The 16,178-nt window shown below is 49.5% G+C and overlaps 2 protein-coding genes across 4 annotated transcripts in view; both read right to left on the bottom strand.

Annotated features, from left to right (window-relative positions):
• NUDT3 (nudix hydrolase 3) overlaps positions 1 to 6,599 on the bottom strand; it is a 31,484-nt gene extending 24,885 nt beyond the window's left edge. The window contains exons 1-3 of one of the 3 annotated variants that reach the window (XR_010376126.1): positions 5,717 to 6,599; positions 5,222 to 5,560; positions 744 to 5,110 (exon numbers count right to left, since the gene is read on the bottom strand). Coding sequence is in view for 2 of the 3 variants with exons in the window: in XM_064472159.1 (XP_064328229.1) it covers positions 5,475 to 5,560; positions 5,717 to 6,584 (954 nt within the window). In the remaining variant the exon portion in view is untranslated. Of the gene's footprint in view, positions 1 to 743; positions 5,561 to 5,716 lie in introns of those variants that run through there. The other 2 variants (XM_064472159.1, XM_064472160.1) reach the window with 2 other exon arrangements.
• A 2,011-nt stretch (positions 6,600 to 8,610) lies between these two features.
• On the bottom strand, positions 8,611 to 15,168 carry RPS10 (ribosomal protein S10). The gene is made up of 6 exons (XM_064472161.1): positions 15,061 to 15,168; positions 13,963 to 14,112; positions 13,185 to 13,356; positions 9,707 to 9,784; positions 9,257 to 9,312; positions 8,611 to 8,699 (listed from the first exon to the last, which is right to left on the bottom strand). The coding sequence occupies exons 2-6, from the start codon at positions 14,110 to 14,112 to the stop codon at positions 8,658 to 8,660; spliced, it is 498 nt and encodes a 165-aa protein (XP_064328231.1). The 5' UTR covers positions 15,061 to 15,168; the 3' UTR covers positions 8,611 to 8,657.
• Between the last annotated feature and the right edge of the window lie 1,010 nt (positions 15,169 to 16,178).

Below are 16,178 nucleotides of genomic sequence, written 5' to 3'. Positions count from 1 at the left end.
CATAACTTCAATATATGTTATTTACACAAGAAAAAGTAACCACCCAAGTCAATACAAATGAAAATAACATTCAAACCATCCGAAGCATCTTCAAAAAAAAAAAAAAATCTACCCAGCAGGTAATTGTATCCCTCTGAATTTCACATGTTAACGTGAAATTTCTGAGAACAAAGAGTTACTGTGCATTATTCACTGCACAAAGACAGCTACAGAGACACAAATTCTGATACAAATACACACAAAATTTGAAAGATCCTTGACTAGTCTGTGCAGTCAGTCTCCCAGTTAGACTGAAAAAGAACCACTGTTTAAAGAAGCTGAGTACCTGCTTCCCAGTTGCTGGATATTACATGCAACATCCGAACACTGATGTTTACTATTCAGAAGGTAGAATGGAAAGTTTCTGAATTTTGTTCTATCCAATTTTTCCGGGCGACCCCACCACAGAGGTATGCGAACCAGGATAATTTTCCTTATTTAAAAAAAGAAGAATAAAAAAGTACAAGCATGTGATCATTTTCCTCTGAGAGGGGAAAGAGCTGTTTTTCAAGACCCTGAGAGACCACCCATGGAAAGATCAGGCCCTTTGGCAGCATTCCCAGCTGGGAACACCCCACCAACCGCTTGTACCTGCCTCTGCACTTTGGTAGCTTGTCTGAAGGGTGCTGAGATGAACCAAGTCAGGGAACTGATCATGATTTAAAAAAAAAAAAAGGGGGAGGGGGAAATGGGACACAACAAGTGATGAGAAAGGTAGGAAAGGCACCTACAGCCTCTGGTCAGGCAATAAACGAATCTGAAACGGAAGGGATTTCAGAGGAGTGTTACACAAAGAGACGGCGGCAACCGCTGTTGGGACCTTCTCAACAAACCAAGGGGTGGAGTACGCTCTCTCCTCTTTCCATATTCATCACTCTCCCTGAGTTGCAGCAAAACAAAACTGACTCAATTCTTCAGTTTCAAAACAGCTTACAGAGCTTCCAGTAAATTAAGTGAAAATTTAACAATTTTCATTCTTGTGTAGTTTGGGAATGGACAAGAGACCAGGGAATTACTTATAAAACTGTTTGTGAAAGCTGCCTTTACGAAAAGGCTAGAAAACATTTTTTAAGACGAAAGCTAGGTTTTACAGAGGTTTATACTCTTGACCTTGGAGAAAGCTAGCTACAAGCATGACGGAGAGGGACAGAAGAAGCACAAGCAAGAGGACTATTTCTAAACTGGCCTCTATCCTACTGGAGATGTGGTAATGTGTGAGCAACAGACAGGGAGAACTTTATTTGGTTTCAACCACAATCCTTTTATGTAGCTGAAGGGAACAGAGTCAAACCAAGCCCTTGGAACAGAGATTCTGAGGCTATATTCCATGGCAAGTATGATGACCATATGATGCCAGGCTCCCTTTATGTCCCAACAGTGAAGTACTCAAAGTGTTTTTAGCTGTTATTATTTTTGTATTGAAGCAAATGCACAAAGGATGGCCCAGGAACACTCTGTGATCACCAATGTAGTCTACAGTTAAAATTTGAGAACTGCTGTATTACATCATAGCTTGGTTTAAAACTGACCCCGGAGAAGCAAGAAGAAAAAGGTTAGTTTGCATTCAAATTACTTTCCCCAACTGAGGCTGTTGTGGGGCTACACAAACGTAGCTTCTGGTGACCGTATTGGCTTGGCGCGCTCACAGAGCTGCAGAGCCAGGGCGCTTACCAGACGCTGTGTGAAAGTTCTGTTTTCTCATCTCAATTTAGACTTCATTCACGATTAAGAAAAGACGACCAATCCTGGATCCTATTCTATCTGAAGCATTTCCTCCAAAAAGTCTTTAAAAATACCAGTTGTTAATGAGCAGCTTGTCCTTTCACCAGATACAATGCAGGCATGCTTAAACCTGTAGCTACACCAGTGCGGGACTTAAAGCCAAACTGTTTTATTTCTGTTAAAATATAACACAAATGCTGCCATGGAGCAGGCTTCCATCTGCTTCAAAATAGTAAGTCGTTAGTGAAATTTTCTGGAACATTTCCTCATTGAAACAGCTGGTCTACACAAAAAATACTGTGTTATTTAAAAATAACACCATAATAGCAATCCTGAGAGGCACTGACATCAGAAGCAATAAATTGAGTGATTTTGGAGGTAACGCAAGACTCGGGATCTCTTGCTCTGCACCCTCCTTCACCGCTTCTGCAGAAGCAGCAAATATCGAGGGATTTTACTCCATTTGAAAAGATGAAAACAGCAGTCCTGGCGTTCGGTTGCCGACAGGTCCTTTGAAGTCTGTTCACAATCTCTTTGAATTAATCCTGTTGATTCCCCCGTTCTCCCTCCTGCCCAAAGAGACACTGCTCTGCGGTGCCTTACTGTTTATGAGACAACACAGATACAGATTTTTTTCCACACAGTCCAATTAAGAAGTGTATTCTTTGCTTCATTTGCGATTCACGTTTAAATGAATTCTCCCTGTACTGTTTTTTAAAGCAATATGTAACAAAGACATCTTTTCAGCCAGTTTGGTCTTCCAAAAACGTTCCAGAGCTTCTTTCATGTCCAAAAGTAGTAGCTTCCAAACGCATTACAGAGAAAACGTGCAACCTCAAGCAGCATAAGGAAAAAATAAATCACTTAAAGAAACAAAGTAAGTATCATCATGTTAAGACTCTCTATCTGAAAATTTAATGCCTAACCAAAGACACACTGTTTGAGTGATCTTTATTGATTGGTAAGATTTTAAAGAAAATCAAATCACTTAACTGAAGAGTTGGGGTTAAACACCTAAAAGGAAAAAAAGGCAGCCTCCTCTGTAAATGTAAACAGAATTTTTCTTATTTATTCTTGTTCATTGACAAAACTGGAACTAATAAGGGGTTCAAAAAGGGAGAAAACTTGGGGTTTTTAAATTCATAGCAGGAAATGAAGAAATGCAAGAGCTAAGATCTACTATTTCTTAAGCACTTAAAAGAAACAGTAACCAGAAACAGCCACTCCTAGGAAAAAAAAATACTTTAATACAGCAAGTTTAAATTATTTATCAAAACATGGCGTTTTTTCCCCCCTTTTCTTTTTAAAGAGTAAGCTTTTAATAGATCTTTGACTAACATACTTTGGTTCTGTTTCCCCCACTCGCCTCCCAGGAGATGCCTCTTAAACAGATTTCAATTTCCATTTAAATAGAAGTAATCAATAATAAATTATGCCAGTAGTGTAAAAAAATGTATTATTCTCCAAAAGAAAAACAAGAAATATTTCAGACATGTTAAATTATATAATTAAATGTGTACAGATAACACCTTTCTTGTTCTTGAAAAAGGGCACGCAGCAATAATGTTAGACAAGTAGACTTCTCTCAAAGTTTAAACGAACACCAACAAATGACAACTAACCTAAGAAATACTTAGAAAGAGAAATTAATAAAAATCAATGTTTCCTGCTTGCTGATTTCAGTAATCAATACAAGCATAATTTAAATGGCTTTGAGGCCTTTTGACTGAGATGAAGAGCAGTGCCTGTGACAGGAGCCCATCCTGGGGCGGGGGGTGCTTAGTACGCTGCGACTTGGCAATAACTTTTCTAAATGCATTTGTTGGAAAAGTCCACCTCATGACCAGCTATTGCAGCAGGGTATGTCATACGTGAGAACGCAGGATGCCGTTTCAGCTCCATGTTAAATACAAATATGGTGTTTGAAAGGCTGTGTCCTCAGGAGGCCGCTTCAGAATGAAACAAAACTGTAGTTCATTGATTTGCTATTTCTGTGGCTCACTTACAAAAAAAACCGCACACATGCAGGTACCTGAGGAAATCAATCTACATCCCATGCTGCATCATTTTACAAAGCAATTAGTGCTCCTCAATGTGCCACAGAACAGTAAAATACACCACCTGATTTTACTGGGGAGATCAGAGACAAGGCCAAACACCAACAGTGACCAAAGCTCAAGTGAGAAAATGGTGCTCATGTCAGAGCCTCTATTGCCCTGATACACAAAAAGTTTTCCAGAGCTTCATTTCCAGCTTCCCTAGCAGACCCAGGGAAATGACAAAGCACAATTAGCACAGGGAGACAGCTACCTCAGCTCCTGCCTCTGACATTAGAAACAGATTTTTTTCTACTCTAGGTCTTACCTAGGAACTAAGGCCTGAAATTGTACCAGTTTAAACAAGATTCTTCAGTCTACTGAAAGTTGTTGCAAGCCACAACACAGACACAACTTTGACACAAAAATAGCTTTAAAGCTCAACCTTAACCAGCTTAAACTACACTGAAAGGAATTTGTCACAAGTTAGCACGCCTCTAGAATGAGTTTACTTTTTCTTCTTCAACCACCTTGGGTCAGTATGGTGAAACTGCCATGATAACCAACCTTTGTGTCTTCAGCACAGTAAGAGCTCTGGACCCCAGTTCCCGCTGGCCAGAACACGTAACAGACCACCGCCGTGAGGCAAGCGGGAGCCCGTGCGACACTGCAAATTGAGGTGTTGGAAAATAAAGACTAACAACCAGTCAAAATCTGATCGCATCAGGTAGCTGTTAAAATTACATTTCTATCTTTAACCGTACTGTAATCAAACATGGTCAAGCATCTAACTCTTGATAAGAACTGCCAGGCTTGCCTCACAAATTGTGTAAAATCGCATCAGGAAACTCGGATGCCTTCAACCACCCATGCCGATTAGCCCCAGTCTCACTACATGATACAAATACATTCTTCATAGTTAGCTCAAAGTATCATAGACTTCCTGAAAGTCAGTGGGAAGGACCAGCTACGACGAACGCCTCACCAAAACATATTGTTTTCATTTCAGACCATTTACACTTGAAATGTTGACACTCTTCACCATGACAGCACAGCTACAAACGGTTTGTCAAGCCTCCTTCACCACGTTAAATAATAACTGAACAGTATGCTAATTTATTTTCCTCCAGTGAACTGTCTGCATTCCCTTCCGATTTCCTGTAGCTACAAATATGATAATCAGGAGAACAAAGACTTTAGCACAGCTGCTCAGGAACCAGTAAATGAAATGAAGTATGCCCGACTCCAGGAGAAGCAAGAGATGACTCGCAGCCTAGCTCGTCCCAAGTACCCCAAGCCCACGTTGAGAAGATCTTAAAAAAGAATAGTGAAAAAATCGCATATCTAAGTAAAGTTTCTCTTTTTAACTTCACAGACAATACAGCCGCTTAGCAACACGGCCGTTCTTAAACCAACCCATCTACCTTTAATTCCCACTTCCTCCCAAGCCTCTCTGGACAGCAACTTCTGGCACTCCATCATCCCCCTTTTATCCCAGTTTCTTTTTATAAATCCAAGGTCAGGTTTCCTCTCCCATCTCATGTGATGTGCTGGACTGAAGTTCTGCCAGCGTGGTGGGTCCACTCAACTGCCAAATCCCATCCCGTGCCACAACACTCCTTACCAGACGCTTCCACCACCCCACAGGCGTTTCATTCTGGGCATTTTTAATCATGTTTAGTTGAGAGAAAAAAAAAAAAAAAGGGGGGTGGGGGGGGGAGGCGGGGGAGAACACCAACTTTCCCAACGACACTTAATTGCACCTAGGAAAAAAAAAAATCCCGCTGCAACCAAGTGACGCCCGAGCAGCTCCGGGGGTGCGGGGAGCTGCGCGGGGGTCCCCGCTTCGCCCCTACCCGTGTCCCCCCCAGGGAGGTGGACGAGCCACCCCCGGCCGCCCGCGGCCCCCCGGCCCTCACCTCCTCCTCGCTCTCGCTGCGGAAGCAGAGACAGGCCGCCCGCTTCTTGTAGCCGTCCCCGTCGTAGGTGCGCGTCTGGTTGGACTTGAGCTTCATCATCCTCCGCTCCGAGGGGTGGGGGGAGCGGCCCGGGGCGGGGGGACAGGCCGGAGGACGGCGGAGCCCGCGGCCTAGAGGGCGGCGGCGCCGGGAAGGACCCGCCGGGGCTCCCGTGAGGGGCGGGCGGGGAAGGACGGGGAGGGGGGGACGGAGGGGGGCCGCCTGCCCGCGACAGTCTCTTTCTCGGTCTCGCTCTGTCTCCCGCAGGCCGGGAGCCGCCCGCTACGCGCTGCCGCCTTTCGCCCGCCTCATCCCTCCCTTCACTTCCAGCCACTCCGTTGCCGCTGCCAGCGCTCCGGCCACCGCCGACGACGACGACCGCGACGCCATCTTGGGGCACGCTACGCAAACGGCGTAGAGCCGCCGGGCGGGGGAGGCGGCGGCTGACCCCTGCCGCTCCACGGCGCGTCCGCCACGCAAACGGCGCAACCCGGCTTCCAGAATCGCTCTGCCCCCCCCCCCGCCCCGCCTCGCGGAGACGGCGCCACCACGCCCCCGCCTCCTCCCTCCACCACGACGCGAGCCCTCTGCGCCAGCGGCGCAGGCCGCCTTCGAGAATAAGGCGGCTGTTCGTAAGCCGTGCCGGGGCGCCCTGGCAGTTACGCAAAAGGCGCTGGAGCGGAGCCGGCCCCCGCCGCGCACATGGCTCCGCTTTGACAGCGGCTGTACGCAAAGCGCGCAGACGCCGGGCAGGGAAGAATGCCCGTCTTGCGCAAGGCGGGAGGGGGTGGCTTACGCCAGTGGCGGAGCGCCGTTGCGGGGGTCCCATTGTACCCCACGGGCGGGAACGGAACAAAGGGGGGGCTCTGCACCCCGGGGTGGGTAGAGAGGGGTCTTCTGCACACCGGCTGGCCTCAGCCCGGGAGGCAGCAGCACCAAGCTGCCTCACAGGGGCACTTGCAGGTCCCCTCACTCACTATTGCACACACTCCTTGCTCCTCACGGGCCTCCCGCAGGCATTTTTAGGCTTCAGGCTAAGGGCGCGATTCCATGAGGCACCCTGTACACCCCAAAAATTGCACCCCGTGAGTGGCTACTGTGAGCACCACCCCGCTGCAGGCACCCACACCCAGGGCTTGGCTTGAGGGGTGCTGCCATATGCTGCAGCCCCCCACAGGCTCACCAGCCCTGACATTGTGTGCTCCCCGGGGAGGAAAACCCAGGCAAAGGGTCCAGTACTTCTCTGAGCTGTATTTGCCCAGTGTTGGTTTGGCTTTAGCAGCCTGGCCTCCGCTCTGCAACAGGAGAGGGTCAAAAATGGAGGGTAAGTGGAAAAGCCTTTAACATCTTCCAACTCTGTGCACTGGTAGAGTAAAAGGCTCCTGTGCCAGGTGCGGATTCCACCAGAGCACCCAGTGGAGGCACCACCCAGAGAGGAGACACAGATAACAGCCGTGCCTCAGACCCCTGTTCAGCTCAGGCAGCTCTAGGCTAAAAAGCTTTGAGAGGACGGGGATGGAACCCGTTCTCCGCTGCACAGCGCTCCTGTCCCTGGCTGGACAGACTGGTGGGTTAGGAGGCTAGGATGAGATTAAAATGTGGAGGTAATACTTCCCTGGTGGAAGAGTCTAAGTAGACTGGGGTTCTTCACCCCAAAACCAAAGCAATTTTTACTTGCTCATGTGGATCTTCCCTTTAAATCGAGTCAAATGTTCTTTTAGAAGAAAACAGTTGGCGCTTCATACCAATTGCCACACACTTACATACTCCAAGTGATTTTAAATAGTTGCTTAACTTCACAAGGCTCAACGTTTTGCTCAACACAACACCACTTCCCAGGCAGAATCACAACTATAAGCGCATAGCAGCAAGTGCACTTTACTGCTAGACTGTAGCACGAAATAAGCAGAAACCTCAACAAAGAGCCCCAGTAGGTGCAGACAACCCAGAAGCTCAAGAACATCACTACCCAAGTTGAAGAAGAGCAGCTTTAATGCACATTCCCCATTAAGAATAAGACTGTGAAGTGCACCTTGGCTAAATCCAGTCACCTGGGACTCAGCAGGTTAGTCTGGATTAGGTTTAGCTCAGCCACAACCTGCAGACTGGAACAGAGGCAGATGGATCAGTTAAAACAAAGAGCCCACAATTTCCCTCACCCCAAACTAGGACTGGAACAAACCCCTTTTCCCCTCGGGTTAGTGCCTGGCACTTCTGTGATATTAAGGCTGCCCTGAACAAGACACCTTTTACCAGGCCACAGAAACCCATTCCCAATTAGCACCACCCGTTATTAGTTGGCGGGTGACATCTACTGGTAGGCTGCACATTGCAGGGGACCCCGAGCTGCGCCTCCCTGCCCCAGCTCTGCTCGGCTCCAGAGAGCAGGTGCTGTCACGTCTTTCCTAAGCCAGTTAATTAACCTGGTGATTTCAGAACCAGGATACAGGAAACCCTCACCTGCCTCACTGGTGTGTCCAATCCACAGAGCGCCTGAGGCCAACACAGCTGAACTTGCTGAATTTTGTCTGCAGACTAGAACTGTCCCTCATCCCAGATTTACTGCATCGCTGGGAATTACAAGAAATGAGTGTCTTCCTGGGCAGAGCAGAAAAACCGCCTGCAGCGCTTCTGCGCTGCCATGAACCAATGCTCATTCCTCCATAAGCATCACCTCTACACACCAGCAAAACCCTACACCAGTAACCACCAGGCCTACGAAGTTCCTTCCTAAAACCTGCCTTCTAATCACAAGTTAGTCCACTGCTGTTGTTACACATGCCAAAGATTTGAGTCACTTCTCTGCTACACGATTGATTGATGCACTTAAATAAGACACAGTGATGCGACCCAGGTGGCATTTTCACCTATTTTATTATACACAAAACATGAGGAGGAAGTTCTACTGAGGAGGCTGACCACGTCCACGACCAAATCCACCTCTCTGCAACAGAAAAGGAAAAGCATTAGAAGTCACCGTATTAAGCAAGTGACAGCAGCAAGAACCAACAATGTCATGAAAGAGCTGGCTGTCTTTCCTCAACTTTGCACCGCTTTGCTAAGCATCCCCTGCTCCAAGCATAGCCTAACTCTGATCTGTCTGAGAGCAGCTACCTGACACAGGTTAACCAGATGAGTGAGTCTAAGAAGAAAATCAACCCATCCTAGCCAGCTCTGTGGATCGTGTCCCAAACTCTTCCACCGCTGAAGTATAAAATCATGCGTTTCCTCCAGAGAGCTTGGCTCGCTTCTCAAATGCGTCACTGGCTTCCCTTCGCAGCAGCGAGGCCATCACGTAGCTTCCTCGACAGGAACGCAGCGAGCGAGCTGGGCATAAAGGGTAACAGCTGCCAGCCTCTCTTGCACAATCAGAGCCAAATACCTAACCCCAGCTGGCATACCTGAGAAGCACCACACTGAGGAGCATGCAGATATGGCCTATCCAGTTTCTCCTAATCAAAGCCTCAATAAAGGAAGCAAAACTTGAATGCAAATACTCACAAACTGGAATTCAGTGGCTGCTCCAGCACCAGCCTCAGCCTTCTTGTCAGCGCCAGCTGAAGAGAGAGATGAATGAGTTACTAACCAAAGAACACGCTCTCCATGTACAGCACTCCTGCTTCAAATCAAATGTTTACAATCAAAGACGACTAAACCAAGGCAAAATATAGCAAAGTAAAATAAGCTGTTATTGAGACTGTTAAAGACTTACTGAAACCACCCCAGAGAAAATCCCACAGTCCAGCCTGACAAAGTTCAAGAAAAGAATCATATCCATAAGCAGATACAGACTAACTCTGCTGCAGAAATGCCTAAGCTGTGCCAAGAGTCTAATTTTCCCCTTTTCTTCTCGAAAGGAGGCCAAACCGGAAGACAATTTTCCCAAAGAGAAAACCTGCACCAAAAGCAAGGTCAGCCTGATATTCATACAGTGACATGACGGACACTCACGTGGAACGACACTGCGTCTGTACGTATCCCTGTCGGCTTCTCCCCGAGTAAGACGTGCAGGACGTTCACCTTCCAGACCTGAAAGTGCAAACAGCAACGTCAAATACCCCGCTGACCCAGGACACAAACAACTCATTCCACGGGTGACCCTGCATCTTGAGGCAGAAAAAAGCCCTCCAGTTAAACATTAGGTCTACCAGCAGAGCTGCTCCTTAGACAGCTCAGTGTATATAAACCTCAACAAAGAAGTGATGTAATATGCAAAACTTCACTTTAAGGGCAAAATCTGCTGAAATGCACCAGCTTGTGCTTGGGTTGAAGTTAAATAATGTGAAAAATTTACAGCATCATCTCAACAGTCTTCTGGCCTTCAAACAAGGGCCAAAAATTAATGACAATAAAAAACCCAGAAATACAGGGAATCTGTCACATCCGACAAGGTTGTTTGTAGCTAAGTCACAAACTGCGTGACATTCTGATCCCTACCTAAAATACAGCTACACTATCAGTATCACAAATCCTCCACCATGGAATAGATTAATGAAACTAAGAGCAGATTATCTATGTAACATCAGATTAATATCAGACGGAACACTTGCAGGAAAGAAACAGATGCGGTGGAACCGCCAGCCTCTGTGCCACTCCTACGGGCTTTGACCTGAGTGTCGAGGATGACACATGCTCCCACAGCACCGGGCTGAGGTCCTCATGCTCAGGCAGTTGCTGCCTGGCACACCACAGTGTACTAGTGTTCAAAGCGTGCTGCAAGTAACACAAAATCACGCACTTCTCCAGGCTTGATTTATACTATGGGCACTAGTTACTCCATACAAAACCTAGCTCTTATCATAAGTGCTTTTATTACAAAGAGAAACACAACCCACTGATGTGCAGACACTAACTTATCCTACAGGTGCTTCTACATCCTTCCTTTCTGCCCAGTTAAACCATTACAGCACATCCCCTAGCCAATGGATTTTTTTTTTTCCCAAACTTCAGGTCTGCCCATCCTGGATTTCTAACAGTTCAACAACATCTGTAACAGAGACACAAATTGCAAATATCAAATACACAGTAGTCTAAAATCTGCTTTAGACTAACTGTTCCAGCTTTTGTACCAAACCTTACTTGAGGAAGTCAGTAGCACTGCATGGAAGTACCAGAAAAGGCCCCAAATCCCCAAGAGGCCAAGCAAGACCCATAAGGGTGGATTCTACATCACCATCCACGCATACCTCTGCAGCTCCAGGTCTGCTGCAGCCTAAGGCAGGAAATCCCCAGGGAAACAGCACAGAACCAGACAATCTGTGCAGCCCTACCAGCTAACCCTGCCACGGCGCAGACTGAACGGGGTCACTGGCACTGCAGTAGAAGGGCTGTGATGCTGCAAAGTAAAGCCTCCTCGCCACAGAAACACCAAGTAAATTTTAGCCAGGAACTGTAAGCCCCACCCTCCTGTTAGATATGCAGCTTCTTTAGCTTGCTAGATAAACACAGCATCTAAAGAATAAATTTGGTAACATCCAAAGCTACTCAAGAGATCAAAGAAACCATCATCTTCCTAGTTTCAATGCAATTGTTTCCTTTGAAGCAGATGATGCTACAGTTTTGTTAGGCTAAAAAACAAGTTGCCAGAGATGTAGGTGAACTCCTCAGCACCCCACACCCACAGGTGCCTCCGTCCTCATGGCAATGTCCAGTCCTTGCTGACAGGACACGATGTAGCTCAGAAGCAGGAAGAGCAGACTCCTACCATCTACAAGAAAGAGCTTTGTCATGCAGGACTCCCCTTTGACAGAGTGAGTCCTCCTTTACGGACAGGATGACATCTTACGGCATTCTTGGTAAACACAAGAGGCAACTCCACACAAGGCAGACAGACCCACCGCCTCCTGCCTTGAGGAAGAAGAAACATTGCTTCTGCCAGTGCTATTCTGCATTACCACAAACCATGGCTGCGATAATTTTCCCTCTCCTTTCTCTAAGTTTCCAGAAGGTTTTATCTCCCCAGAGATCTTCTGGGCAATTTCACAATCCACATTCTGAACTGTGGCATTTCTCTACTACTGGACAAGAAACCAGGAAAACCAAGCAGAAGGGATTTTGCAAAGCATTTTGAAATGCACAAGCAACATAACCATCCCTCCTGTCCTGAACTACTACCTTGGAACACAGTCGCCTTTTCAGAACTGTACTGAGAGGCACAGTGGCTTCAGCACATTCACCTCACATTTGTGTATACTGCACACAATATGACATTGCTCACCATAGCTGACACCAAAATGGTTCACAAGCCATTCACAGGCCAATACCAAGCATCTGCAAGGAAAAAGCATAGCTTCTGCCTTGTGTGGACTAAATAGGGAGGTCTGCAACCCAAACTTTATTGTTTAATACTGCTTTCTACAACTAGAGAATACCTCTGGAAATACGTTTCAGCCACCTGCAAGGCGGTCTACAACACATTTTGTAGGGAGTCAGCTGCGGGCAGTCTGAGCAGTCAGCATCAGCAACACGTCTGTTTGCATGACTAGCATCTCCTTCACTGTGGGGTACGAAAAACCCACCAAGGAAAAAATCAGAGCTGCAAGACCAATACACTGCACGTATTTGTTGTAAATCTTTTTAAAAGTGATGGCATTGTCAACAATCTGCCTTGCCTAACGGCTTGTTAAGTGTACGCGATAAAGGCCAGAACTGTGGGTATCCACCTGAACCACAGGTGCCTCAGCTGAACCCCCATGTGAAGCACATCCAGCGCCCAGGCTTAGCTTTTGCTTTCAGCCATCGAATCCCGTGCCCATGTGCTACACCCAAATTCAAGTTTGTTCCCTATCTCAGCAATCCTCGCCAAGGCCACTGTGCTTTCACACAACAGCCTCCCAGGTGGTTCTTCTGTGGATAACTCACCCAGGGACAAGGTTCTCTGTACCTGCTGGACAAGACAGGCAGTCATGTCCAGACAGACACACACCATCTTCTTGGGGAAGAATTGCAGTGATTGCTGCAGGCTCTTCCCAAAACACAAGAACAGCTGTCGGAAAGCCCTGGCAGCCAGAGAAATCCCTCACTTTGGACCTCAGCCGTGTCTGGGCACCAACCGGTACCTCAATCCACAGCCCGCGGTTTCAGCGCGCCCACTCTCAGCGATTCCAGTCACTTGTGTCACCAGAGAAGGCCAAATCCCACACTCAAAGCATTCCTCCCGGTCAGTCTCACAGCTTGCTTTAGCCCTCTCCCAGCTTCTCAGTAGGCCAGTGGCCATCAGCCTAGTGCCAAATACAAAAGCAACAAAACCTATACATGACTCCTTGATCTACTGATGTCTATACACCAAAAATCACAGCAGCTCACAGCAGGCTGCTCCGGACACTGACCTTCAGCTGTCCATCCACCACACCTGTGCCGTCCCACACGCTTAACCTCATTCCCCGCTTCCTCCTGCTGACTCAGCCATCAGCTCTTGGCCACCCCTTACCTTTGGGCCGCGGTCTGCCGGTCTCTGGGCGGCTCCGGCGCAAGGTTGCGGGGACGATCTCGGGGGGCAGGTGAAGGTAATCACGCAGGTACTGGATGCCCTCGTTCGTCAGGTACCAGTAGAAATGCCTCCACGCAAACTGCTCTTTCACATAACCACGGGATTTCAGAGACTAGAGAGAGAATTCTCAGTTACTTCACATATGATCGAGACCCTCACCAGATGTTTTTATGAACAGAAGAGCTTAACAGGGGTACACGGGGAATAAAAGTTTAGAAACAGATAAAAGTTCACGCGCACAAGACAAAATGACAGCATCATTCCCATTCTGTGAGAAAATACAAGGAGCTACCACACACAGAGGTATTGTAGCTAAAAGAATGGAGCTAGAGATGTGGATCCACAAAATAACAACCTTCCCTGGAGACATTCAAACCCCGCCTGGACGCGGTCCTGTGCCCCCTGCTCTGGGTGTGCCTGCTCAAGCAGGGGGGGTGGACAAGATGATCTCCAGAGGTCCCTTCCAACCCCCACCATTCTGTGATTCTACAATTCTACAGTCTGTGGGGAACAATAAATCAAGGAGGAAACAGCAAAAACCAGGAAAATAACAAAAAACAGGGAAATAACTGTAACAGGAAAGAAACAGCAAATGCAAAGCAAGGTCTGACAGTGTTTATTTCATAACGGCTGACGATGTTTATTCGCAGGTACACAACAATCTCCTGTGCCCTGATCCCAGCAGCCCAGCCCTCCCAGTCCACCCTCGCCTCCGTACCTGCATGGCTTTCATGACGTGGAGGTTGGGCACGTTCTTGTCAACGAGCTCAGGGTGCTTCGGCATGTGGACATCTTTCTTGGCCACCATCACTCCCTCCTTAAAAAGGAGTTCGTAAATGGCAATACGGTTCTTCTTGGGCATCAACATCTGAATAAGAGATAAGCAGTAGACAGTAAATACTGCTGATCTAAAATAAAAGCATTCAGGAGTCTAATGGAAGTAATAAAATAATAACAGTGCTAGTTTGCATGAGAAGCTTAACGCTTAACTAACACTCCCCCAGATTACTGTCTCCTGTAAGAACTTTCTGAACTACTTCTCAACACCTGAGCTGCTAGGCACCCCTCCCCATTGTCTTCCTGTGAAGGAAAACAGAGCAGTCCAAATTTGTGATACTTAACATTAAATTACACCACCATATTAACGACTGTAGGCTGCATAATGTCAGTCAACTCAGGAGATGAGGGTGGGGGCAGGTAGGGCAGAGCCACAGCTCAGGGTAAGGTGTGTTTCGGCTCTGCCATGGTTCCGGGGGACGCTTGTGCTGCTGTTAATCTACGCTTAAGTGGGGAGCAGAGGAAGCCTCTCACTATCCCCTCTCGGAGCCCACCCCAGCCCGCGCTGCGGCCGCCACAGCCCAGCGAGGAGACACACGATTCCGGGAGGTGTTTCCTGACCTACTGGGCCCGGCACACTCCGACCCGAGCACCGAGAAACCGCAGCGCTGCCGGTCCCCGCGGGTCATGTCGCCCTCCCCGTGCCGGCTCCGAGCAGGGCTGAGCCCTGCCCCGGTGCCACCGCTGGCAACTCAACGGGGCTCCCGCCCCGGCTCGTCCCCGCGGCTTGGGGGGAAGCCGGGACCAGCCGCCCCAGCCCAGGGAACCCCAGCCCCAGGCCTGGTCCTCCCCGCGGCCTACCGCCCCCGGTCCCTCCCGCCCTGCAAACTCGGGCCTAGATCCGCCCCCCCGGATCCCGGAAATCCCGCCGCGGGGGACCCGCGCTAGGGCTCCCCAGCACGGCCAAGCAGCGGCCCCACGACACCGCCCCGGGATGGCGCCGATGCGAGGCCGATACGAGCCGAGAGCGCGGCCTCACCGTGGCGGCAGCGGCGGGCCCAAGAGCGGAAAGGAGTACGCATGCGCCGCGCGCCCGCTTCCGGTCTTCCGAAGGCCCCCGCGGGGCTGCCTGACCGGGGCACGCAGGCCCCCGCCTGCCGGGACGTGGGGCTGTCCGCGACGGTGCCTGACGAGAACTGTCACGGCCGCCCCGGCCAGCGCCGGCCGCGGGGTCTGGTGGGACCCGGACCCCGAGACCCGCTCCGTGTCCCACCCAGTGCCGCCCCCTCCAGCTCGACACCACCGACATCCGTCTCTGCCGTGTCCCCACTAGTGACATCCCTTCCATGTCCCCACTCATGTCACCTCCTCCATGTCCCCACCACAGACATCCCCTCCATGTCACTAGTGTCACCCCCTCCATATCCCCAATCAAATCACTTACTCCATGTCCCCACTCGTGACATCATCCTCCACTTCCCCACTCATGTCACCCCCTCCACATCCCCACCCATCTCACTTCCTCCATGTCCTCATTTGTGTCACACCCTCCACGTCCCCCATTCATGTCACCTCATCCATGTCCCCACCACTGACATCCCCCTCCATGCCCCCACTCGTGTCACCACCTCCATGTCCCCACTCGTGTCACCCCCTCCACGTCTCCACTGGTGTCACCACCTCCATGTCCCTACTCATGTCACCTCCTCCATGTCCCCACTCATGTCACTCAGGCCCTCATCCCCACCCCAGCATGGCCCCAGCACTGACCCTGATGTCACCCCCCATTTTGGCTCTGCCATGGGACACTTTCTGATCCCACTCCAGGGGATACCAGTGCAAAGAGCCCCCCGCGGCTCCCCCACGCATTGCCTCCTTCCCCCCCAGCACAGGAGCATGGCAGGGAGCCTGGGGCTGCCAGTGCCTGGTGCTCTGCCATGGCACCCCGGCCATCACCGCAGCCCGTCAGTCATCACAGCCCGTCACCGCAGCCCGTCCTGCCGACAGCACCCTTTGGAGCCAGGCTGTGATGCCCTGGCTGGGGTCCTGGGGGAGCCGCAGGTGCCACCCCAGGCTGCTCCCCGCTGGGCTCACACACCCAAGCAAAGGACTCGGGGCTCACTGGAGGTGCCCCAAGTCCCCTTTGCACCCCAAATT

Source organism: Phalacrocorax carbo, chromosome 23, assembly GCF_963921805.1.
Source record: "Phalacrocorax carbo chromosome 23, bPhaCar2.1, whole genome shotgun sequence".
Lineage (NCBI taxonomy): Eukaryota > Metazoa > Chordata > Aves > Suliformes > Phalacrocoracidae > Phalacrocorax > Phalacrocorax carbo.
This window is presented reverse-complemented; position numbering and strand designations above follow the sequence as displayed.

Coding starts and splice junctions, on each gene's coding strand:
- RPS10 (XM_064472161.1), bottom strand. CDS start 14,112: ATGTTGATGCCCAAGAAGAACCGTATTGCCATTTACGAACTCCTTTTT. Junction 13,357..13,962: donor ACGTCATGAAAGCCATGCAG/GTACGGAGGCGA, acceptor TTCTCTCTCTAG/TCTCTGAAATCCCGTGGTTA. Junction 9,313..9,706: donor CAGACGCAGTGTCGTTCCAC/GTGAGTGTCCGT, acceptor CTCTCTCTTCAG/CTGGCGCTGACAAGAAGGCT.